The 20619-nt window shown below is 41.9% G+C and overlaps 1 protein-coding gene across 5 annotated transcripts in view; it reads left to right on the top strand.

Moving 5' to 3' along the window:
* The window catches only part of RARB (retinoic acid receptor beta), a gene marked incomplete at its 5' end in the record, with an annotated part of 197150 nt that overhangs the window by 85597 nt on the left and 90934 nt on the right, over nucleotides 1-20619 (top strand). Inside the window, one exon of one of the 5 annotated variants that reach the window (XM_082325607.1) lies at nucleotides 15513-15602. The exons of 2 other annotated variants lie outside the window; for them this stretch is intronic. In XM_082325607.1, coding sequence (XP_082181733.1) covers nucleotides 15513-15602 — 90 coding nt within the window. Of the gene's footprint in view, nucleotides 1-15512; nucleotides 15603-17784; nucleotides 17957-20619 lie in introns of those variants that run through there. 2 more of the 5 variants (XM_082325606.1, XM_082325610.1) reach the window with 2 other exon arrangements.

Genomic DNA, 20619 nt, shown 5'->3' with positions numbered 1-20619 from the left:
CTGTCTCCATCTTGACAGAGGACGTCCAGAGGAGGGTAAGGAGTGCATACTAGACACATTAAAAAGGTTGCCTTTTTGGCTAAACTTCTTTTAGCTAGATAGGGGCAAGGTTAATGATGGCTAAGATGACTAGCTAATGATCAGACAGAACTGGGACTGAGCTAATGAGAGAAAATGGGGTAGGACCTTGCCAGAAGGGAATTTGTTATTGGTGTGATAAGCTCGGGCATCTTGTCTCAACACCAAACTTTACTCTTAGGGGAAATCCAGCAATTTTTAGTAACCAGGGTGGCACTTTTTCTTGTCCCTGATGAGAAACCAGCAAAAGCTTCACTGTACTCATGATATTGCTGCACCCTTTTTATTAAACTTGGTGAAGTGCAAGTGACCAGTAAGCTCAGCTACAGTTTAATGTGCCAGTGGGGATATTAAGAGACATCCTGTGGTTGCAGTTAAACTCCAAATAGGTGACCAGAATTCCCATGTGATAAACTGTCCTCTTGGTGTGCTCAAAGGATGTTTTCCTAACTTTTGACTCTCTAAGAATGTCATCAAAAGAGGCTTTGTGTCGCTGCTACCTAAGCTGAGCCCATTTGGGATATACATGCAGAAAAGACAAAAAGATCTCTTTCCCCCATTTTATCAGATATCTCTCCGTATCTCGACTCTAGAAGAGGATGATGTCACTGAGGGCACTGACTTCTTGCATGTATGCTTAAATATTAGGCAGTACAAAACAACGCAAAAATTCTATGTTTTCAGTAAGGATATGTTCTAGAACATGTGTGAGTACCCAAGCACGGGCAAGCAGGTGAGACAACTGGAAATGTCCAAAAATTGTGGATAGGTCCTGAAGATAGTTAATCAGATTCCGTGGGTGGGTCCAATGAGGAGATCAAAATGTTGCCTAAGTGTTGTGAGCCAAGTGGAGCCAGTTCTTTCCCAAACTGGGCCGTTCCAGACACAGCAAAGAGCGCTCGTGTGAGGACTCCAGCCCTCTGCTAGCAATGCTGCTTGGAAAGACAGCGCCTGTTGCAGTTCCTGCTCTCAGCACTTCTCATGGGCTTGAGGTCTCGCCCCTGGTCACGCAGGCTCTTCCTCCTGATGAGCGGTCCTGAGAGTCAGCAAAAGCCATGGGCAGCTCCTTTGACCTACGTGGTTCCTACCCGTGCAGCTGGTTAGAGCTTGGATGCTGCAGGGGTTCAAAGGCTATCAGAAAAACAACCAGGGTCAGGGCATGGACCAAGGTGGTGACCTGTGGGTTGTCCATACTGACAGTTAGCAGACAGGCCTCCTCTCCCCAGCGATGCCAGGTGTGGTTCAGGAGTCAGCTGCGCGAGGAGCTATCCCCATAGGTATCCCCAAGCCAATGCTGTAATGTAGCAGATGCTTTGAATGCAAGCTGTGCTTCAGGGCTGGAAATGAGCTCTGGCCCATTGTGTTTATGAACGTAGGTACAGTCCAGAGCAATTGCCATCCATAGACCCTCTGGAATTCTTGAGGGGGAGACTTTGTGCTAAAATGTTGTTTGGATCCACATTCCCAAAAGGGTCAGAGGGTCACTTGTGATGCAGGGTGGTGGCTGCATCTTGGCTAAGGCCGAGGCTGATAGACAAGGCAGGTGTACTTTGCTAAAACGCAGACATAAATATCCATGTATTTTCTTGCGGCTGTGGCAGTGTGGAATACTGAGCAGAAAAAAATTTTTTTTTTTTTTTCCTGTGCTGAACTGGCTATTGCCATATGGTCACTAATAGTTGAGAGCTAGGTCCACTATCTTCACATAAGCTTTGAAATGCTGTCATGATCGTGACTGCAGATCTTGAGGTGGGGTGCAGGCAGGATGGGCATGCCACCTTTAATAATATTCATGTTTTCCTATGTATTTAGAGATACTTAGGTCTATAGTTAGATTCAGATCCCACATCTATAAGCTTTTTATTAAAAATGTTCTGGAAAATTTTATCTTCCCCCACTGAAGGCCTTTTTTTATGAACATATGCCTCTGGTCTCATTGGCAGGACCTTATTAGTAGCATTCAGAAAGCCTCCCAACAGGAAAGTCATGAGCCCTGAAGCTGTAGCTTTGCATATAGTCATTCCCTGCTCCCCCTCCACCGTTTGAAGGCCTGTAAGATCTTCCCCTGTATTGTTTTTAGGATTATGTTTGTTAAGGATAGTAAACTGAGGGATAAATCAAAGGGATTTTGTGATCATCAAGATTTACAATCATCACTATATTACATACATGAGTAGGGTTAAAATAACAACTCATTTTTAATTTAAAGGGGAGATGGGGGAGTATATAAAGAATACTATTTTTTATGTAGTTATCTAGTAAACAACAACGTGCAAGGTTGCACAGCTTGGACAACAGTTAGTAAGGAATACAAAGCTTGTCACAGAGTGTTTTCAGTACCTTTCTATTGCCTCTTTTGCAGGTCCTGAATTCACTTTAGTATTTCTGAATTACTCAGTGTTACCGGCCCCAAATATAAAATGAATCATAATACTGACGTACAAATTAAAAGGCTTAGTAATAGTAATTTACAGTATTTCTTCCTTATCCTTTAGTTTCCTAGTCTTGTGACGTGCCAGTCTGGTCATGTTTGTAGGCCATTCTTCTGAGTCCTTAAAGCTTCTCCTTAAATGAAAACTGAGTTGCTCACTTGACTGCTGAAACTTAGATAAAGAGAAGAAAAAGGTTTTTTTAAATCTGAATATGAAGTTGAGAGATTTGGCAGAATTATTTAAGATTCTTTGTTTACTGTAATACCTTTCTTTAAGGGAGAGGGATAAGATGTGGAGTCTTAATAAAACCCCTTTTATTTAAAATCGTCGCAGAATCCACTGTGACTCGGCTCTGCAACAGCCATCACAGATCCTCCTCTTTGCCATACGGTTGCCCATGGCAGGAGCTGCTGTGAAGCTGAAGACCTTTCCGTGAGGGAGGTGCAGTCCTGCTTCACTGCCCAGTGTAGCGCGCATTACAAAACTTATCTTTATACAGTCAACAACGCTAATACACAGAAGGCATTCAGCCACCAAAAATGTAATTTTCTGTACCGCCTTCTGTAATGAGGAAAGAGCACGTCAGCTTGTACTTGGCATTTGTCTGCACCCTCACTGTCACGGTGCTGTAAGTGGTCCATGTAGCCAAGAGTAATTACTAGAAATGTGTTGTTTCCTGAAGCACAGTGCAGACTCTGTACAGCCCTGCAAATGGCTGAATATAAACCCAAGCAGCAGGCATGCGTAAGGTCATGTTGGGATGAGGTGGGTGTTTGCATGTTCAAGGGGAATTAAAAAAAAATAATTAAGTAAGCCTCCTTTGGATTCTAAAGTGTGATGTTAACTCAAAAGTATTAATGTTAAACCAGTGGCCAGTGAGAGGCTTTGCGAGGGTCGTTTTGGTCTTCTATAATGGAACTGATGCATTTTTGGAAAAAAGGAAAATCAAAGAACACAGCAATGCGGTTCCATTAAAGGACTGTGTACGTATTGTAAAGGTGCTACAAATATTCCCAGCATGGGCTTTATCTCTTCCCAATGAGTGATGCACCCAAGCCCCAAGACTTCATAAAGTCTGAGCATGGGACATTTGGATCCAGGTTTGGACAGACTAGCAGAAATCTTATGTGCAGGTGCAGGTCCCAGTTCTGAACTTACATTTCATGCTTTGTTGAGTCCGGATCTAGAGCTTTGGAGAAAGTGAGGCATGCTCTCAGTATATTAAAATATTTTAAAATCACAGGCTGGCTCTGCATTTCTGTGAAGGACATCACAAAATATTTTTGTTCTGGACCCCATATGATCTTTTACTAAAGCCTCTTGCTTCCAGTGTCTCATGTCCTAAAGAGGCCTATTAATTAAATAAAAAGCTCTGCTTTATCAGTTGACTTTCTATGGTTCTTGTTGTCACTCTACCGTCTGTTTTCCTACCTGTCGTCTTTTCTTCCTCCTTTAGTTGGGTATGTGTTTGAAGTTAGTTTTAAAGGAATAAAATTACACTCATTTATTTACATAGCAGCTGTCAAAGCATGATATTCTGTTCTCCAGAAGTCAGTACGCACAAAAAAAGTTCATCCCCTGGTTTGCTATCTTGAAATTGCAGGGACTTGGGTTTTCTAAACCCTCCTCCTTTTCATGACTAATGATTAAAAGGAAAAAAATTCTGCCGGGAGCACAAAACCTCTAAGTTATTGTCACGCTGGTGTCACTTGCTAAAGCCGGGTAATAGGTTTGTGGGAGAGACGTTCAGAAGAAAGAACCGTCTCTGTATCTTTCAGTGGGAACTCGGAATAGGAAAGCTGTGGCTTAATTCCTTATGGTGTTTGCTTGGCATGAGCTCTTATCTTCCCAGCTCTTATTCAGGCCAAAAGAAAGGGCTGTTTTGTTGTGTTGTGTTTTTGCAAGAGAGTAAAATAAAATCCTAACCGTGTTTTTCTTTTAAATATTGGGAGCATAATAAGGTCGCTTAAGCAAAAGAAAGCCAGCCAGTTAGCCTGGGATGTGTCTCATTTCTGTAACAGCTACGTAGTGTGTGCAGCTGAGAGCTGCCAGTTGGATCCTAGCAGGAGAGAAACCACTTTAGTTTGTTTGGTTTGTATATGGAATAACATTTTTCTTGCCTTGGAATACTTGTTTGTCATCACTCCCCCTTTGTGTTTATGTTCTGCTTGGAAATAGTCTCGGTGCTGTATATGCATTTGCCAGGATGTGCACATAAACAATGTTCCATTATGGCCCGCTCTGCATACTCCTTATTTACACCATATACATTCGACAGTAAACACGTTGGGCAATGACAGAGAGCAAACTCTTCTAGGCCCCTTTTTTCAGTTAGTCCAGACTTTCTGCCATATGCTTGCTGAGGTCCCACTTCTATTCATGTTTTTATTAGGTAGAAAAAAAGTGTCCAGACTTCCAACAAAGCAGCTTTTGTGTTCTCTGTCAAAAAAAATCTTCTCCTATGAAATGTTGATAGAAGTACCCAGAGCCCTTGGGGGGGTGCAGAGTCTGAATAGGCCCATGGTGAAAGCACGGGAGGGGAGAGCAGGGGAGCTAGGGTACAATTTTTGCTTCTTGCGTGCCGTGAACAAATACCGCTTCACTTTCTTTTCCTCCGTTTGGAAACCGGGGTCGTACTGCTCATCCTGATGCTTGTTGCAAAGACGACGTTTTTAAAACGCTAAAGGCTTTCAGAATTTTATCTGGAAGAGACGAGAGAAGCAAAATACTGTTTAGTGTAGCATAAAATGGACGTTTGACTTAGAATATATGCTGTTTAGTAAAACTATAGAACCATGGTAAAAAAGTTTTACAGTGGCATAAATCATTTTTAGTGACTCTGTGCTTGAAAATGGTCAGATTAGATCTTTTTCTCATTGATTTTGTATTTGGTTAATGATTCCAGTCCTGAGATCATAAAGCTATGTAAGATGTAAAAGATACGGGAAAATATCTTTAACCTCTACATTTAAACTATGTGTTTCTTTTGACATTGAAATACTGCAATGACCTGGTAATGTTTTCCAATGTTTTAATTTTTGCTGATGTACAAAAATATCACAGAAGAGCTGATTCGTAATTATTACACATGGTATTGCATAAATTTCTTCCTAATTAAAAAGCTTCTAAATTCTGAATAATCAATTTATGAAGGCATGTGGTTTTGACAAATTATACATTTAATTTCTAAAGATTTATTAGAAATCTGACCTGCAGCTAGTTAATTATGGTTATAGTACTGATGCAGTAATACTGGAGATTGATATAATGATATGGTCGCAAATTTATTTTGAAATCACCTACCTTAGTAGCAGGACATGGGAATACACCTGTATTTGTCCCATCTTGTTTATTATGCAGGAGAGCATTAGTTTAATGAAGAACACAAATATTTGATAGGTGCGTGTTGGCATTTGTATGAAAAAGTACTTTCAACAGAGCATGAGGACATTGAACCTAGTCCTTCAGGTTTTACCCTTTTAGAAGCTAAGTTTCCAGTGGTGTCAGTGAGTTTTAGGTGAATAACGATAGCAAAAGATGAACTTCTTAAAAAATAACCACAATAAGAAATGAAATTGATTCTTGCTAATTAATTTTCAGACCACAAAATATTTTTGAAGTACCTCTTTTTGGACTAATTTCTCCCACTATATTGATACTTTTAGTTTTATGAAGTCAGTAGCTAAGTTATTCTAGAAGAGCTTTCAAGATATGGAGGAAGCCAGATCCAATAATAAATATAATTTAAAATGGTATCTTTCTATCCCATCTGCATTTACAAGTCATCTATGAGAACCATACAAAGAAAATACAGATGAACTTCTAGAGTGTGAAATATTTAGAAAAGGGAGGTGTGTCTTAAATATGTATGTAGTCCTTTTACAAACATACAAAGGTTACCTTTTTTTTTAAAAGCAATTAAGAAAAAAAAGAAACTTTAGCAACATTCTCTGTGTTATTAGAGCAAATTAATTTCTGGTTTCTTCTGACTACTCAGGCCTAGGAGGTTAGGAGCTGCTACTGAGCAGTGAACATCCTCCATGACGAGGAGATGTTGGTGGGAGGTGTGTGTTACAGAACTTGCTGTGTCCGTGTGCGAGGATGGTGGGTGAGGGAAGAGGAGCAGAAGACGACTTGGTGCGAGGCTTTTCTCCTCTGAACCTTCAGCTGAGAGCGTCCCTGGGTCTTCCAGAGGAAAGAAAAAGTATCGGCTTACCCTGCTTGTCTGAAGTAGGGCAGTGTCAATGGTGCCTGCCCTTCTTCGCCTCGGTTAGTGCCTGTAGTACTGAGAGTCCAGTTTTGGGGTGTAAAACTAAGGAAAAGAAGAAATGAGGTAGATGGTTCTCACTTAATCTGACCAGAAGACCGTCAGAAATAAGTGTGTATCACATCAGTCTGATCTCTTATTCTCTCCACTGGAAACCTAGTAGCTCCTTTTTGCTAATAGTACACAGCTGTGGCTCACAGCGGTGAAGTGTGACCGCACGAGGTACACCCCAAGTGAGGACGTGTCCCCGGGGTCCGTCTGGCTGTCTCGTAAGGGGGGAAACTAACGGGGCTGAATTATAACATTTTAAAAATAGAGAGCTTTAGGAGTCTCTGTTGTCCTGGATGTTGACATTTTTAGATTCAAACTTCGTTATTGCTGATAACCAGGAGAGCAGGAATATTATTAAGCTAATTGTATGCACATATTTTTGCTTATAATGTATATACACATAAATGGGATACAGTTCTAAAAACAAAATAGGGAAATTGCTGTCATGAAATAATTTGACATTCTCATGTAATTACTTGATGCCACTAATTAGAAAGGACTATTAGAAAAAACCTAGTATCATAAGATTTGCAGGAGTCTTTTAAGAGTTTACAGTAGTCAGCCTGTGCAATTTCAGATGAAAGCAACACATTCTCTGATGGTGAAAAATTCTCCTACAGACTAACTAACTACTATCTTGACCAGCTGAGGACTTTTTAACGCTTCAGTAATTATCTAGACAGAAGTCAATGGGTGGGCAGAATTTGGGTGCAAGAGGCCATTGGTACTTGATAAAGGCAGTCCAGATAGGATCCCCACAGACTAAGCATGAACCATTTTATGAAAAATACATTGTAGGTTTTTGCGTATGTCACAACACCTGATGATATAAAATATAATTTAGGCCAACCTGAACTCCCTGTTCACGGTACCATCAGCATCCCGTGGTGAGTCAGATAGCTTTGCTTTTACCCTAGTAGCACTCGACTCATTTTTTTCAAATATTTTTTGCAAACCTATGAAATTATTCTGAAGCAGGAGGAGGAAAAGGTCTCTTAAATCATGCCAGATAAGTTAACTGGGAAAGGGTTAATCTGCCCTCAGGAGTTGCTATGTAACTGAGTCCTGCTGGGAGAGTCAGGGTTTCCAGCCAATGAGACTCAGCCCAACAATACAATGCATCTATCTTGTGTTTCTTACGTGTCGTCAGTTATTGGAGTTTTTCTGAACTGGAATTACACTCCTGCTCCTTTCATACTCTCCTGCTGAGTCTTAAATAATTGTATTCCACACCAAAGTCAGAAAATAACAGTACAATGGCATGCATTTATCCCTGAAAATGTTACTTTTGACAACTTTGACTACTGTGTAGAAAGATCTCTCTTGCACCAAAACTAGAAAACTTTTAAAAGATGAGTTTTCCCAAAGAACTTCAGAGTAGCACATGCCTTGGCTCGCTTTCAGTCCTCCAGAAAGTCTTCTCCTGCCTTTCTGTTATCACCTGTGCACGTAGCCTTCAGCCCATTTGCTTGTGCAGAAAGAGTGGCTAAACATCTCAACCTTAAGCTGTTCCTTCCTGCCTAAGATATTTCAAGAAGCCAGTATTGATTTTCCCTGCGTCCTGATTAGACTCTCTCTTTAGCTGTTCCTCTTCTTAAGGCCACTCAAGGCTTGAGGGCTGAAGCATGAATTCTTTAATTTCTCCTTTAGAAGAGCCAGGTGTGTTTTCTCAGAGTCTCACAGCTCAAGCAAAACCTCTGTGGTTGCGCCAATAAATTTGTATGGAAGAGGTGGCACTTCTGAGGGTTGTTTTTGTTGCTTTTTTTTCTTTTTTGCTGGAGGAGATCCACCCACAGCCTTTGAAGGCTACTGATAAGATGAGGGAGAGACTAAGCTTGGCCTGTAAAAACACTACTTAGGAATCTCTGCTTTGGCTGTTGGGTTCTGATAGGAAGCACGAGAGTAGAGTGGTATTTGTCAACATGTCGTTCAGTTCTCAGTAAGTTTTACACTTCACTTAGATCTTTGTGCCTCATTTTTTCCAGTGAGGGTTCTGTCTGATAATTTGTGTTGGCAAAGCTCTTGGCCTTTCTTTCATGCTAGCATAGTCCTGCCTCCAAGTGACATAATGTTCCTGCATTGTTCAGATAGCAGAATAGGCTTGAGTATCAGTGGTGTGCACTTGGACTCTTAGCAAGTCTGTTTTTAAAAAAATAAAATAAAATAACAATTTTTAGACAAATTTAGGAATCCAGCAGGTGGAACTTGAACTTTTCAAAGTTTTTAAATAACATGTATTCACTAACTTTTCATTTCGTGTAGTCATTTAGGATCTGGTTGAAGACAACATGATGCTGTACTTTTTAAGGAGAATTCCAACACGTTTCTTAGAATTGAGAGTGCGTACATGCCTCATTCTTGTCACTAAACCTCCTTTGGGTTGAGGCTTACTTTCCCCATCCATCAATCTCTATAATTGCTTGAAGAAGTTGGGCCACAACTCTGTCTTCTGGCGTATCCTCTGGGATGCTTCATGCCAAAGACAGAATGGATGGATGCAGCAAGGGTGAGATCTCGGAGCCATTTTTGCAAAGGAAGGAGGTTCCTTCCACACATTCGTCTTTACATTCTCCATAGGAAGACAGGTGAAGCCTGTTCTTCTGATAGCATGATAAGAATGCATGCAAGATTAGTGTCCCATGAATGAGAAGCCTGTTGTTGAAGATGTTTGCCTGAAACTGTGGATGGATTAAAAGGAATGTTTTTTTCAGTGTGATGACAAGGTCTGTGCAGAATTGTTCAGTCAGAAGAAGGCTCAAGATATCAAAATTAAGAGTTTTGGTCTGGTTTATGCAAAACAAATGTGATAGTTTTATAGACCTGTCAAGCATGATATGCTGCAGTACATGCTTAGAGACCACCTTGCACATCATCTACTACATGTGGCACAAAAGGTCCCAGAAGGACAAAAAATTAATGATACTGCACAATGCCTGGGACAATATGCTCTTGACCACCACCATCTCCAACTGCACCCCAGCTCTGTAAGTCCTCTTCAGTTAAAGCATCTGTGTCAGTCATGATTCCCTGAGCATGGCCGTAATATGACTGGACATTCTGTCTCTTCCGTGGCCCGAGATGGGAGTCTTGCAGACCAAGGGTATGGGAATTTGCAGATCTCTTTACTTATATGGGACTAGCTTAATCAAGCAGGTTTAGACCGTGCAGATTTTTCTTTGTAGGCTTAAATTGCAGAAGTCATGTAGAATTTGAGGAATGCACCAAAGAACAATTTGATAGGTGTATTCTAGTGGAGTTTGAAAACCAGAAAACGTCTTGCAAGCGTTTTAGACTGGACATCATTCATGCTGCCACTGCTTGTTCTGAATGCAAGTAGAGTCCAGCACAGCCTGATTTTTGCTGAGATCTTGTCAGCCTTTGAATGTTACATTGGTATAACAACGTAGGGTGAGAAAGCGATGTTTCCTTTTTGAAAGAGCTGTACTTTCAACAGCCTAATCATGGACAGTTATCGTAGCATAAAAGGGATATGCAGAATCCCTTACCTGCTCAGCAATAGTTACGCTATGATAACCTGTATGCTTGTAAAACTGACCCTGTTAGTAAAGTTTACTTTTCAGGCTACATCAATAAAGTTAGGATGATGATAATGTTCCTGAGAGGATACGTGCCCTCAGTTAATTCACACAGTGTCGATGGCACATATTCTACAAAAGAAAAGGGACGCCAATTTACCAAATATGTACCGCAGTTTCTGGGTAATCCTACCTCATTTACAGCAAAAATTCATGCAAGCTGCTTCCCAAACTGTGCCCAAACAGAAAGTACATCTGCACAGTAAAACAGAGGTGTGATTGTACGCTGCGTTAGGGCAACAGGTGGAGTAGAGGTGTTGGCATGATGACCATCATTTCCAGTGGATTTCAGGTGGTATCACCACATTGTCATTGCTGTCATTACCTCTGCTAGCCAGGTAGCTATGCCAGCATATTTTCCAGTCACTCCTTCGTTTTGCTTTTTAAGATGCCCACGGATGGGATATTGGACTGTTCCTTCAGTGTTTGATGTAGGTTTGGGAACTAGCTAAGTGGAAATTGGATTATCGTGAATACATGTGTCAAGCTGCCGAGCTGTGGATCTATTGCAGTTTACACTAACAGAATAATCCAATCCAATCTGCATCAGGCTTTATGTGATCAGAGCTCTGCGCAAATGTGTTTCGGCTATCGCTGGCCTCTGGGATCCCCCCTACATGGGTTGTCCCTGCACAAGTTCAGGAGCACAAGCCCTAAATGCTGCTTAAGTCTGTCCTAAGTTTAATAGGGCTTAAGTAAGGTTTAGTCTTTGTTAGGATCTATGTCTGCACTGAGCTGTAGTTCCAGTTATTGCTTGGTAACTTTGGTCTTTTGTTGGAAGAAAGTCACTAGGGCTAACTTTTCGCTAAGAGTTTAAGCTGCCATTAGTGAACCTCTAGAAATACTGTTGTCCCAATTTCTATTCTGATTCTGGTTACAGCTAAGGTTGTAAGTTGTCTATATTTGGAACTCCATTTATTCTGCATTTTCTAATGTTATTTATTTACACATTGTGAGACACCTTTCAGGATATCAGAACATCAGGAAATACTATCCTTTTGTTAGGTAACTTTCTTTTTCTTTCCCTCCCTAAACAAAAGGCAGAAACACAACAGTTACTCGAATAGCCTTTTGGAATCTCTATTATATTTTTAATGGAGCTCTGTGCTCTTTCGCCTTCAGCCAACCATGAGCATATTCAGCATATAGGAAACTTTATTGTTCGAAGAAGTATTCTCTGCAGTTTAATATTCAATATTTCTACTTGCTCTTCTGCTCTTTCCTACATCTTGCTTCTACTTAGGTTTTATAGATCTCCCAGCCCTCATTCTCCCTGGATTATATAATGCAATGTGTCAGTGCCGTGCATGGCACTCCAGTTACCTCAGCATTTCCATTATAACTCTATGTTTTGAGGGATTTATAGGCTAGCAGTAAAAATCTGTTTCTTGGCTAAACCTTGAAACAGCAGTTTCTGGTCATTTAAAAAGAAAACAAAATGAAACTAACTTTTTTTTTTTTTTTTCTCTCACTTCTGTTTTTTTCTGGCAACCATTTAGCAGTGGTGTTTGCACTGCAGGATCTTTCTAAACAGCAAGTGTAGAGTCAGTATGTAGCCAATTTTTAATGTAATAATGCTTTTTCTTTTTATATCCTTCAAAAATGCATGTCATCCCCTCTTTAGGCACATGATGTCATTGCTTCTTTGCCAACCTTTCTGGAGCCTACAGCAGTCAGCTTTTGGGGCCTCAGAGAGGTGCAGTTTGGCCTGTGTTTTCCTTTATTTGCAACGTGGAGGAGTTTTACAGTGGTTTTAAAAAAAAAAAAATTATCCTTCTTTGTCTCAAAGCCCAATAACTTACTATCTCCTTCCGTGTCACGGAGCTACAAATTTATCACAATCCAAAAAGACATTGGCTATATATGAATATCTAGAATATCAGGGCTATTACCAAAAACAAATTTGGAAAGGATATTAAATCTCATGCTTTAATGCTTAAGTGATTTGCTGTTAGCGAACAGGCTATTAGAGGACCTATGGGTGAGTTATACTTTGCCAATCACTAGGGATTCCTATATTTTCCCTAGAAAGATCTAGTAGCAGTCACTCTTAGAAATGGGTTGCTGAACCAGATACACTTCCAATTTTGTCATATAGGGCAGTTCTCTTCCCCTGGCTCTGGGCCAAAGGAGTGTAAAACACAGTATGGATTCTAAGAAACGTGGCCATGTGCTCAGGTTTGTGGACATGAATTATTTTCATAGCCTTTAGGTTAAGCAGTCAGCTTTAAAGGCATCTTTACAAATACATACCCACTGATTAAAACAGACAAAAAGCCTTTATCAGTAAGTGACTTGCAGACTGGTTGCATGCCCAAGTTCTGGGTCTGGAGCTGACTAACTCTTGCTTTTCCTGTCTAAAATAAAATACTGCTCTGTACTGAATAGTCTTTCACCAGTTGCTGTTATATTTCAGGCCTGAAGTAATTCTTCCTGTTCTGTGCAAATTCCTGTCTCAGTCATTGCGAGTTGTGCATAGTAGCATATAGCAGTCACAAGAAACGCCTTTTTGACTTAATTTCACTGTACTTCATGTTTTTCCATGCCATTTGTGCCAGTAATTTTACTGTTTTATTTTCTTCAGGGCCATTCTTGCTCAGGATTGACACCCATTTCCTCAGGACTACCTTGGAGTAGTCAGCTATATATCCAGCTATTCTCTTGTGACCCACTGATTTTCTTCCCCATAATCTTTTGACATCATTCTTGTGCTTGAGACATGAGGAAAACATCCTACAACATTAAAAAAATACATGTAGTGAAGGGGGATTCAGGTTTTCAGATTTGCAATCCTGTGTCGCCTGTTGGGGGGCGGGGAGGAAAAAAAGCACCAAGGCAGACAAGTACTGTTTCATATTAACATCTATTCTCAATGAAGAGGTAAAAATCAAAGCCCCTGTGTGTGAGGCAGGGTTAGTGAACTGCCAGTGATTCTCCCAGCAACTGACACAAAGGAATCTGTGAGTATCAAAGCTGAGGCAGCAAGCTTAGTGTCAGCTCTTGCCTAGGGAGTAGAAGAAAACATCACTTTGTCTCTGCTTTCACTGCTTAAACACACACATCATTCACTAGTAACGATTTACTCTGCTGTCAAAACTGTTTCAAGAGAGTGCTACATTTGATTAATAGTAAAATGCATGCATGCAAGAAAAAAAAAAAAGTCTGCTTCCCCTGAGGTATGTTTTGGAGAATTTTTGCATGTACTTCTTAATTTTTCCATCCTATAAATATGGCTGTAATATTCCAGGAGTACTCTGTTGCTTCTAGTAAAGTCATTTTTATTAGAGCGCCCAGTGCAGTCATCCTAATTCTAGTTAATGCTCTCTCTCTCGGTGAAGCATATTATGCTATCCTCAGCCTCTTGTACTAACGAAAAAGTGACCAGCACAAACATGTGTGCAGTACATGATTCATAGTGCTGCTTTCTGAATTGTCCAGTGGGTAATTGCAGTACAAAAACCAGAGAAACAGATGTAGACCCTAAACCTTGGCTGTAAATTTTTGTTTTATGATTATGGGTTTCAAATGTGCTATGTCACACTGACAAATATACAGTAACACCAAAGGAAATAGATTTCTGACTTGAACTTTTGCTTTTTATTTCACTTGTGGCTAAGAATATGTTTATTGTAGAGTTTCTGCCATCACAGTCTGAGAGAAAACAGATCAAAGCGGTGATGTGAAATCACAATTTCTTTGCACGGATAAAGTGGAAGATATTGGAGAGTTGTCGCCTACTTGCACCTCTGTGGGAGCTGGGCAGGCATTTAAAATATGTGGCAATACTTAAAGTTTCATTACATTTGAATTAGAGGGCTATTAGGTATCACAATAATTATGGTTAGTCCTGATCTAAATTAGAAAATACCCACCATTTTATGAATGTAGCTTTTCCTGATACTCTGTTTAAGAAAAACAAGTATCATGGTATTTCAGAGCGAAATATGAGATACATAAATTACTGTATTGTAGAAATAGTATGTGAGCAAACCATTAGGCTATTTGAAGAATTTGTTAATTACATGTGGTTTTAGTAATAAGTATAAGCATTAGGACAACTATTATTCGTAATAAAACATGATGAGCTACCTGGCTCATTTAGATACAGTGAGAAAATGCCATCTTTTTCAATTCATACGCAGTTAAGTGTGACTTCCTGACATTTACTTTCAGAAGTTGCCAGTCCACATTTTGAGGTACTACAGGCAGGTTTTATTTTTAAATATGGTATTATAAGACTGCTAATGGAATAAACATAACTGTATTTCTGTTTGTCTGAATTTGTTTATTTTAACTCACATGGGCAATACGTTTTTCTTGGCAGAAGCTTAAACTGTTCCTAGAGCCCTGGTCCACACAGAAAGCCGTTTTCTCCCTAAATTGGAGACTGACAAAACATACTGTGTTTTGTATCATCCTTTCTAGTTATTTTTGTGGCGACGTGTTACATATTCCAAACTTCTTGTGTGTTGTGTGTCATCTGGTTAGAAAATACTGTCTTTTAATTTAGCTTTGCTACTCAAAACGAAATCGTAGCAATGTAGCCAGCTGAGATTTTAACAAAAAATTAGCTACTTTTCCACTTGCCTTTTTAATACAGCGAACCCTGCTTGCTGCGCTGACGTGGTTTAAACAAGCCTTCCCTGAAGGATGGCTTTTTCGATAAACGTGCGCTGTGCATAATTTTTGGATCACAGAGTGTCAAGGGCTTCTTCAGCTGGAGGAGTCCGGGCTGGGGGAGGACACCCCGATGGGCTGAGAAAGTCCTTAGAAAGACACTGTTGAACTCCAGCGTTTGTAACTCTTCTGCCTGGAGGGAAGGCGGGAAGAGAGGCTGCCTGCTGCAGGGACAGCCAGAGCTCTCCCGGCGGAGGGGAAGGAGGCTAAGAAAAGCTTTTGTTTTTCTCTCCTCAAACGGATTCGCCTCCAGATTGCATCAGGTCTTTTTGCCGGCCGCTTGTTTTCAGTGCGGGTATATCAGTTTCAGGGAACAAGTGCGTGTGCTGTGTGGGGGGTTTTGTTGTTCTTGGTTTATTTTTTTTTAAATTCTTGAACCTGTGTAAAAAGTTTTGTTAATACAGTCTGCAGGCATTGTCAGAGAGCTTTCGGTTCATCAAAGGACTTTTTGTGGAGAGGGGACACCACTGCATCCATTAAAGCGGCTGCGCAGGTCCCAGAGTGAGTCTCTTCCCAGCATTTCGTTTCTTTACGGTCGCCAGTTGTGTGCCATGTCTGCTCACAGAGTCCCCCCCCTCCGCCCGACTCCCATCTTGGGCTTTTCAAGAGGCAGGTAGTAATCAAGGGTTTCATTTTCCAGTTTCTGAACCCGAGCTAGCTTTGGGGCGGGAAGCGGGGCTCCTCCATGCCTTGGGAAACCTCGCTCCAGCCCGGTGCTCAGTCCACCAGGGCTGAGGTGACTTGGCTCACTCGCTTAAAATGAACGCATGCGCATGGTGGTTGAGCTCACGTCCTTTCCAGTGGGGCAGAGGGAGTGTTTCCAGGCTGTCGTTTTTCATTTTTGAAGTGTCCGTAGGAATAAGGACTGGCGGAGGCCTCGATGGAGTCTCTCTCTGTGAGCCAGACTTTGCAGAAGGTGGTTATTTACCTATAAAGCACAGGGCTCCTTCCTGGCTTGATGCAAATGGTGGGCCAGCATAGTGCTCGCTGTGGCATCCTGGCCACAGACCTGGGAAGGCCTTGATGCCTACTCCTGCCATGAGGGAGGGCTGCCAGGAGTGCAATTTCGCTGTGACCTCTGCGGGTGTTTCAGTGGGAGCAGCCCCGTGCCTTCAAAATGGCTGTGAGGGGGCAGCTGGGGCTGCCTGCCCCGGGGAGGGGGCGGCCGCGGTCTCCCCTCCCGGCACCCTGGGGTGGGTCCCACTCCTCACGGACCTGCTCGTGGCCTCCCCCCCCCCAGGAGCTGGGGCTCGTTAGCCCTCTGAAAGCTGATACAGCCCCTACGGGGCCACGCGAGCAGCCCGGGCCCCTCTCTGCTAATCAGAGACAGGCAGGACCCGGTGGCCCCCGGGCCGGGGAGAAGAGGGGTCGTGTGGCTGCCTCCTGCCCCAGGCTGGGTGGTGGGGACAGGCCCTGCCATGGTGCCTGCCAAATCCAGTCCCTCGGGGAGGCCTGGGAGCACTGGGCAGCGTGGCCGGGCTCTGCTGCAGCCACAACACACCTCTGTGTGATTTAGGAGCGAGGGTAGGGGGTGGTGGGGAGAGACGGGACCTGACCCCCCCGCCCCAGCAGGGTCTGTCCCGTGAGGTCCATCGTCTCTGCTGCTGGCATCAAACAGGTCCCCGCTGGCGTGCGTGGGGCCAGGTTAGGGTGAGGCTGCTCCGCACCCAGCCCCGACACCCCAGAAGTTGGGGCGAAGCCCGTGCCCACGGCTCTGGTCCGGCGGCTGGCGCCTGCGCCTCGCTTGTGGAAGAGGAAGGGCACGGGGCGCAGGGGGTGGGGGGCACAGAAGTTTTAGCAAATTGAGCTGGAATTTAAAAATCCTCCATTCTCTGCAACCACCAAAAACGTCGCTGTCTCAATTCCCAACCCCCTTCCCCTCCTCCTCGTTGTGTGGTGGTGGGTTTTTTTGTTGGGTTGTTTTGTTTTTTGTTTTTTGTTTTTTTTTTTTTTTTTTACTTTAGCATTTTGGGTCTTTTTGCAAGTTAGCCTCCCCGTCCGCACCCGCCGTTGCCGCCCGCTCGGCGGCAGCGGGGCGACTCCGGCAGGGCTGGGGCTAGCGTTTGCCTGCCCGCCTGCCTGCTTTTTTGCAGGGCTGCTGGGAGTTGTGAAGGCGTGTGAGAATCCTGGGAGCTGGTGATGTCAGACCGCTTGGGTCATTTGAAGGTTAGCAGCCTGGGAAGGGTTCACGGAAAGTTCACTCGCATATATTAGGCAATTCAATCTTTCATTCCCTGTGACACAAGTAGTAGGAAGTGAGCTGTTCAGAGGCAGAAGGATCTATTCACGGCCGAGGGGGATCCCGAGTCCCCACCGGAGCCGTTTCATCCCGGGGAAGCGAGCAACCGGAGCGGTGCGGGACGCGGCACGCACCCGGCGAGCGCCCGGGGAGCGGGACGGACTCTAAAGAAATTTTGGGGGAAATGGATGGGAGCTAAAACTTGGAATGCGGCTCGCTTCCCCCCATCTTGCTGGATTGGCTGGGCAGCCTGGAAAATGGTAAATGATCATTTGGATCAATTACAGGCTTTTAGCTGTGTTGTCTGTCATAATTCATGATTCTGGTCTGGGAAAAAGACCAACAGCCTACGTGCCAAAAAAGGGGCAGAGTTTGATGGAGTTGGGTGTACTTTTATGTGCCATTTTCCTCCACACCTAGAGGAAAGCACTTTTGCAGGCATTCTGTGCAGGGGGAATCATGTTTGACTGTATGGATGTTCTAGCAGTGAGCCCTGCTCAGATGCTGGATTTCTACACTGCGAGTCCGTCTTCCTGCATGCTCCAGGAGAAGGCTCTCAAAGCATGCTTCAGTGGATTGGCACAAACAGAGTGGCAACACCGGCACAGTGCTCAATGTAGGTCCCAACTGTTATTTTTCCACTTTAAAGCAATTATTATTATTTTTTATTATCATTATTATTTGCATGTATTTAAAAAAAGAGATACTTGTAATCAAGCGCAGGGGTGATGAGGGGCGGGGGGAGTTTTCGTGCAAAATGTGATTTGCAAGCTATTGGCAAGAAAGGAAAAAGGAAAGAAACACTGGGCTGCTTTCTGTTTATCCCTTCTTGTGTAGCATATTGATCCTAACAACAGTTGTGGAGCTAAGAAGGAACACATAAAATTATAATACAATACAGCAAATACTTGCAAAACTCCAGCCAGTGAAGGACGAATTTACATAACACCTCTGCGGTAGTTTTTTTTTTTTTCTTTGCCTCCTTAATCTAATTTTGTAGCACGTTTGATAATCTGGATGTATGTTGTTTCAAAGTGCATTTTAGCAGAGCAGCCAAGCAATTAAAATGCTTCTCTGTACAGTTCTTGCAAAGACGTGGAATTGCAGTGGGTAGGTGCCATTCCAAAAATCAGACAGTAGTTTTAAGTTTCCTAAGAAAAGGCAATATTTCTTTGTACTGACCTTGCTGCCACCTTTCTTCTTCACTTTGTTGCTCTAAGAAGTTGCTGTTTTGCTAGAAAACTACTTACTGTGAACACCCTTTGAGTTTAACCATCAATTATTTCTATACCTTGAGATTCAGGCAGCGTTGCACTGGTAACGGAGGAGGGAGAGTTAGTAGTAGGACACTTCTGAAAATGCATTATTGTGTTATAGGGTCTTGATTTGTTGCTGAAATATGTAGTTGGTAAACAATGGCAGTATTTTAACACCACAGTTTGAAGTTTGAGAAATGACAAAAAGTGCCAGAAAGCATCACCTTATACTCTGCATAAAAGCTTGCAGGATGCTTCACTGCTCTGACGGTGATTTAGATAAATGACTTGGCTATCTATCAAAATGTTTTTAGCACGCTCTTGGGCACTTCAGTACACCATTAACCGTATAATTCTGTTTGAAATTTTTGTTTTGTGGTATGTTAAAAAGTTACCTAGGAATTAGAATAGTTCTCCCTTCGATACAGTTTATCTCAAAGGGGTGGAGGGGGGAACTGAAAAATAAATAAAAAAACGTTTGGTGAAATAGTGTGTTTTTCACTCTGCTCAAAAGTTTTCAGTCACCATATGACATTTATGTGGGTTGAGTAATGAAAACAGAATTGTAAAGATCGGTGACTACCAGCCTACAGCACTGCAAATGTTTTGATGTCTTTACAATTAAAATTAGACTGTGAAGTTCAGCATGGGATGTTTATTTTCTCTGTGCTGTTTTCAAAATGCTTCAAACAAGATATGAAATCAAGCTTTTACTTCAAAATAATGTTACTAGCTATGGGAGAGCTTCAGTTGGGGGGGGGAACCAAAACAGATGTTTTACTAAAAATGTGTTTTCCTCCTTCCATGGTTTAAACTTAAGTATAACTTCAGTGGTGATATTGCGGAAACTTGGAATTAAATAAACTTTCCTGGAGTAGGAGGCATATGCTGTTGTTAAAAGCTTACATTCGCCCAATATTCTTTAAATAACTTCTGGTTTTAAAATGTCCTGCTCATTCTCTTGTATGTTGTTAATACCTAGAAGCAAGATTCTTAAAAACAAAATATATGGTGTTTGTTCTTGGGCAAGTTAAACACAGGATTACCCTTATCAGAATGGAATGAGTGGTAAATATGTCATTTGCCTAGGGCCTGTGATAAGAGGCAAGTGTTGATAACAGTGAAGTTTAGCTAATCAAAGAAACTCATATTAACAAGAGTAAATAAAAAATACAGGAAAATGTGTTCAGGAATCCAGTCTTGTAACTTTGTAAGCAATAGGATTAATCTTCACCGCATGGGAATTTAAAATCGGCCGAAACCTGAATCATAATACGTTGGCTGTAATTTGAACTGTGAAAGTTAATGGTATAGAAATGTGGAAAAGCAATTTAGGTAGCATCCAAATGAAGAATTCTGTCTGTTTTCTAGAGCAAGTTTTGTTTTTAATTTTGAAGAAAGTGTAAGGACTCTATCTGTAGGGGTAAATATATGTAAATGGATTATAAAATACTAAAATTCTCTCAACATGTAAGATTTTATCTTGCATCTCATGAAAATAATGACAAACCCAGAATTTTTGTGGTCCAGAAAGCTTTGAATGGTTTAAATGTTGCTCCAGTGCTTATAAATACAAAGATAGCAATGTTTAATTCTAACTCAAGTGTTTCCTGATTCTCTGTTTTTATGAAGACCTCTCTGATTTAATGGAATGTAATAGTAGCCAAATTTTGAAATTATTAGACGTGTAATAGCTAGGTTTTTTTGGTTTAGTTTGTCATTTTATTTTTGGCTGTGCCATAAAAGCGGTACACCTGCAGCCATTGCTTTAGGCCTTAGAAATATTGCTTTGATAGAGACGTGATTGTAGAGTAAAAGGTAAATGGTTGTTGAGGGACTAAGACATGGATAGTGCAGACTCTGAACGGGCCAGTAACAATCCCAGTCAGCATCAGGGTTTTTTGACTGAAACGCTGGCAAAATTGGCCACTGCAGGGGTTAGGGCAGAATGCTGTAGGTCTCCAACTTCAGCACGTCTTCAGTATGTTAATCCCGTTACGATTCACTAAGCAAGCACACTCCT

The sequence above is a fragment of the Platalea leucorodia genome (genome assembly GCF_965183815.1).
Source record: "Platalea leucorodia genome assembly, chromosome: 1".
Taxonomy (NCBI): domain Eukaryota; kingdom Metazoa; phylum Chordata; class Aves; order Pelecaniformes; family Threskiornithidae; genus Platalea; species Platalea leucorodia.
This window is presented reverse-complemented; position numbering and strand designations above follow the sequence as displayed.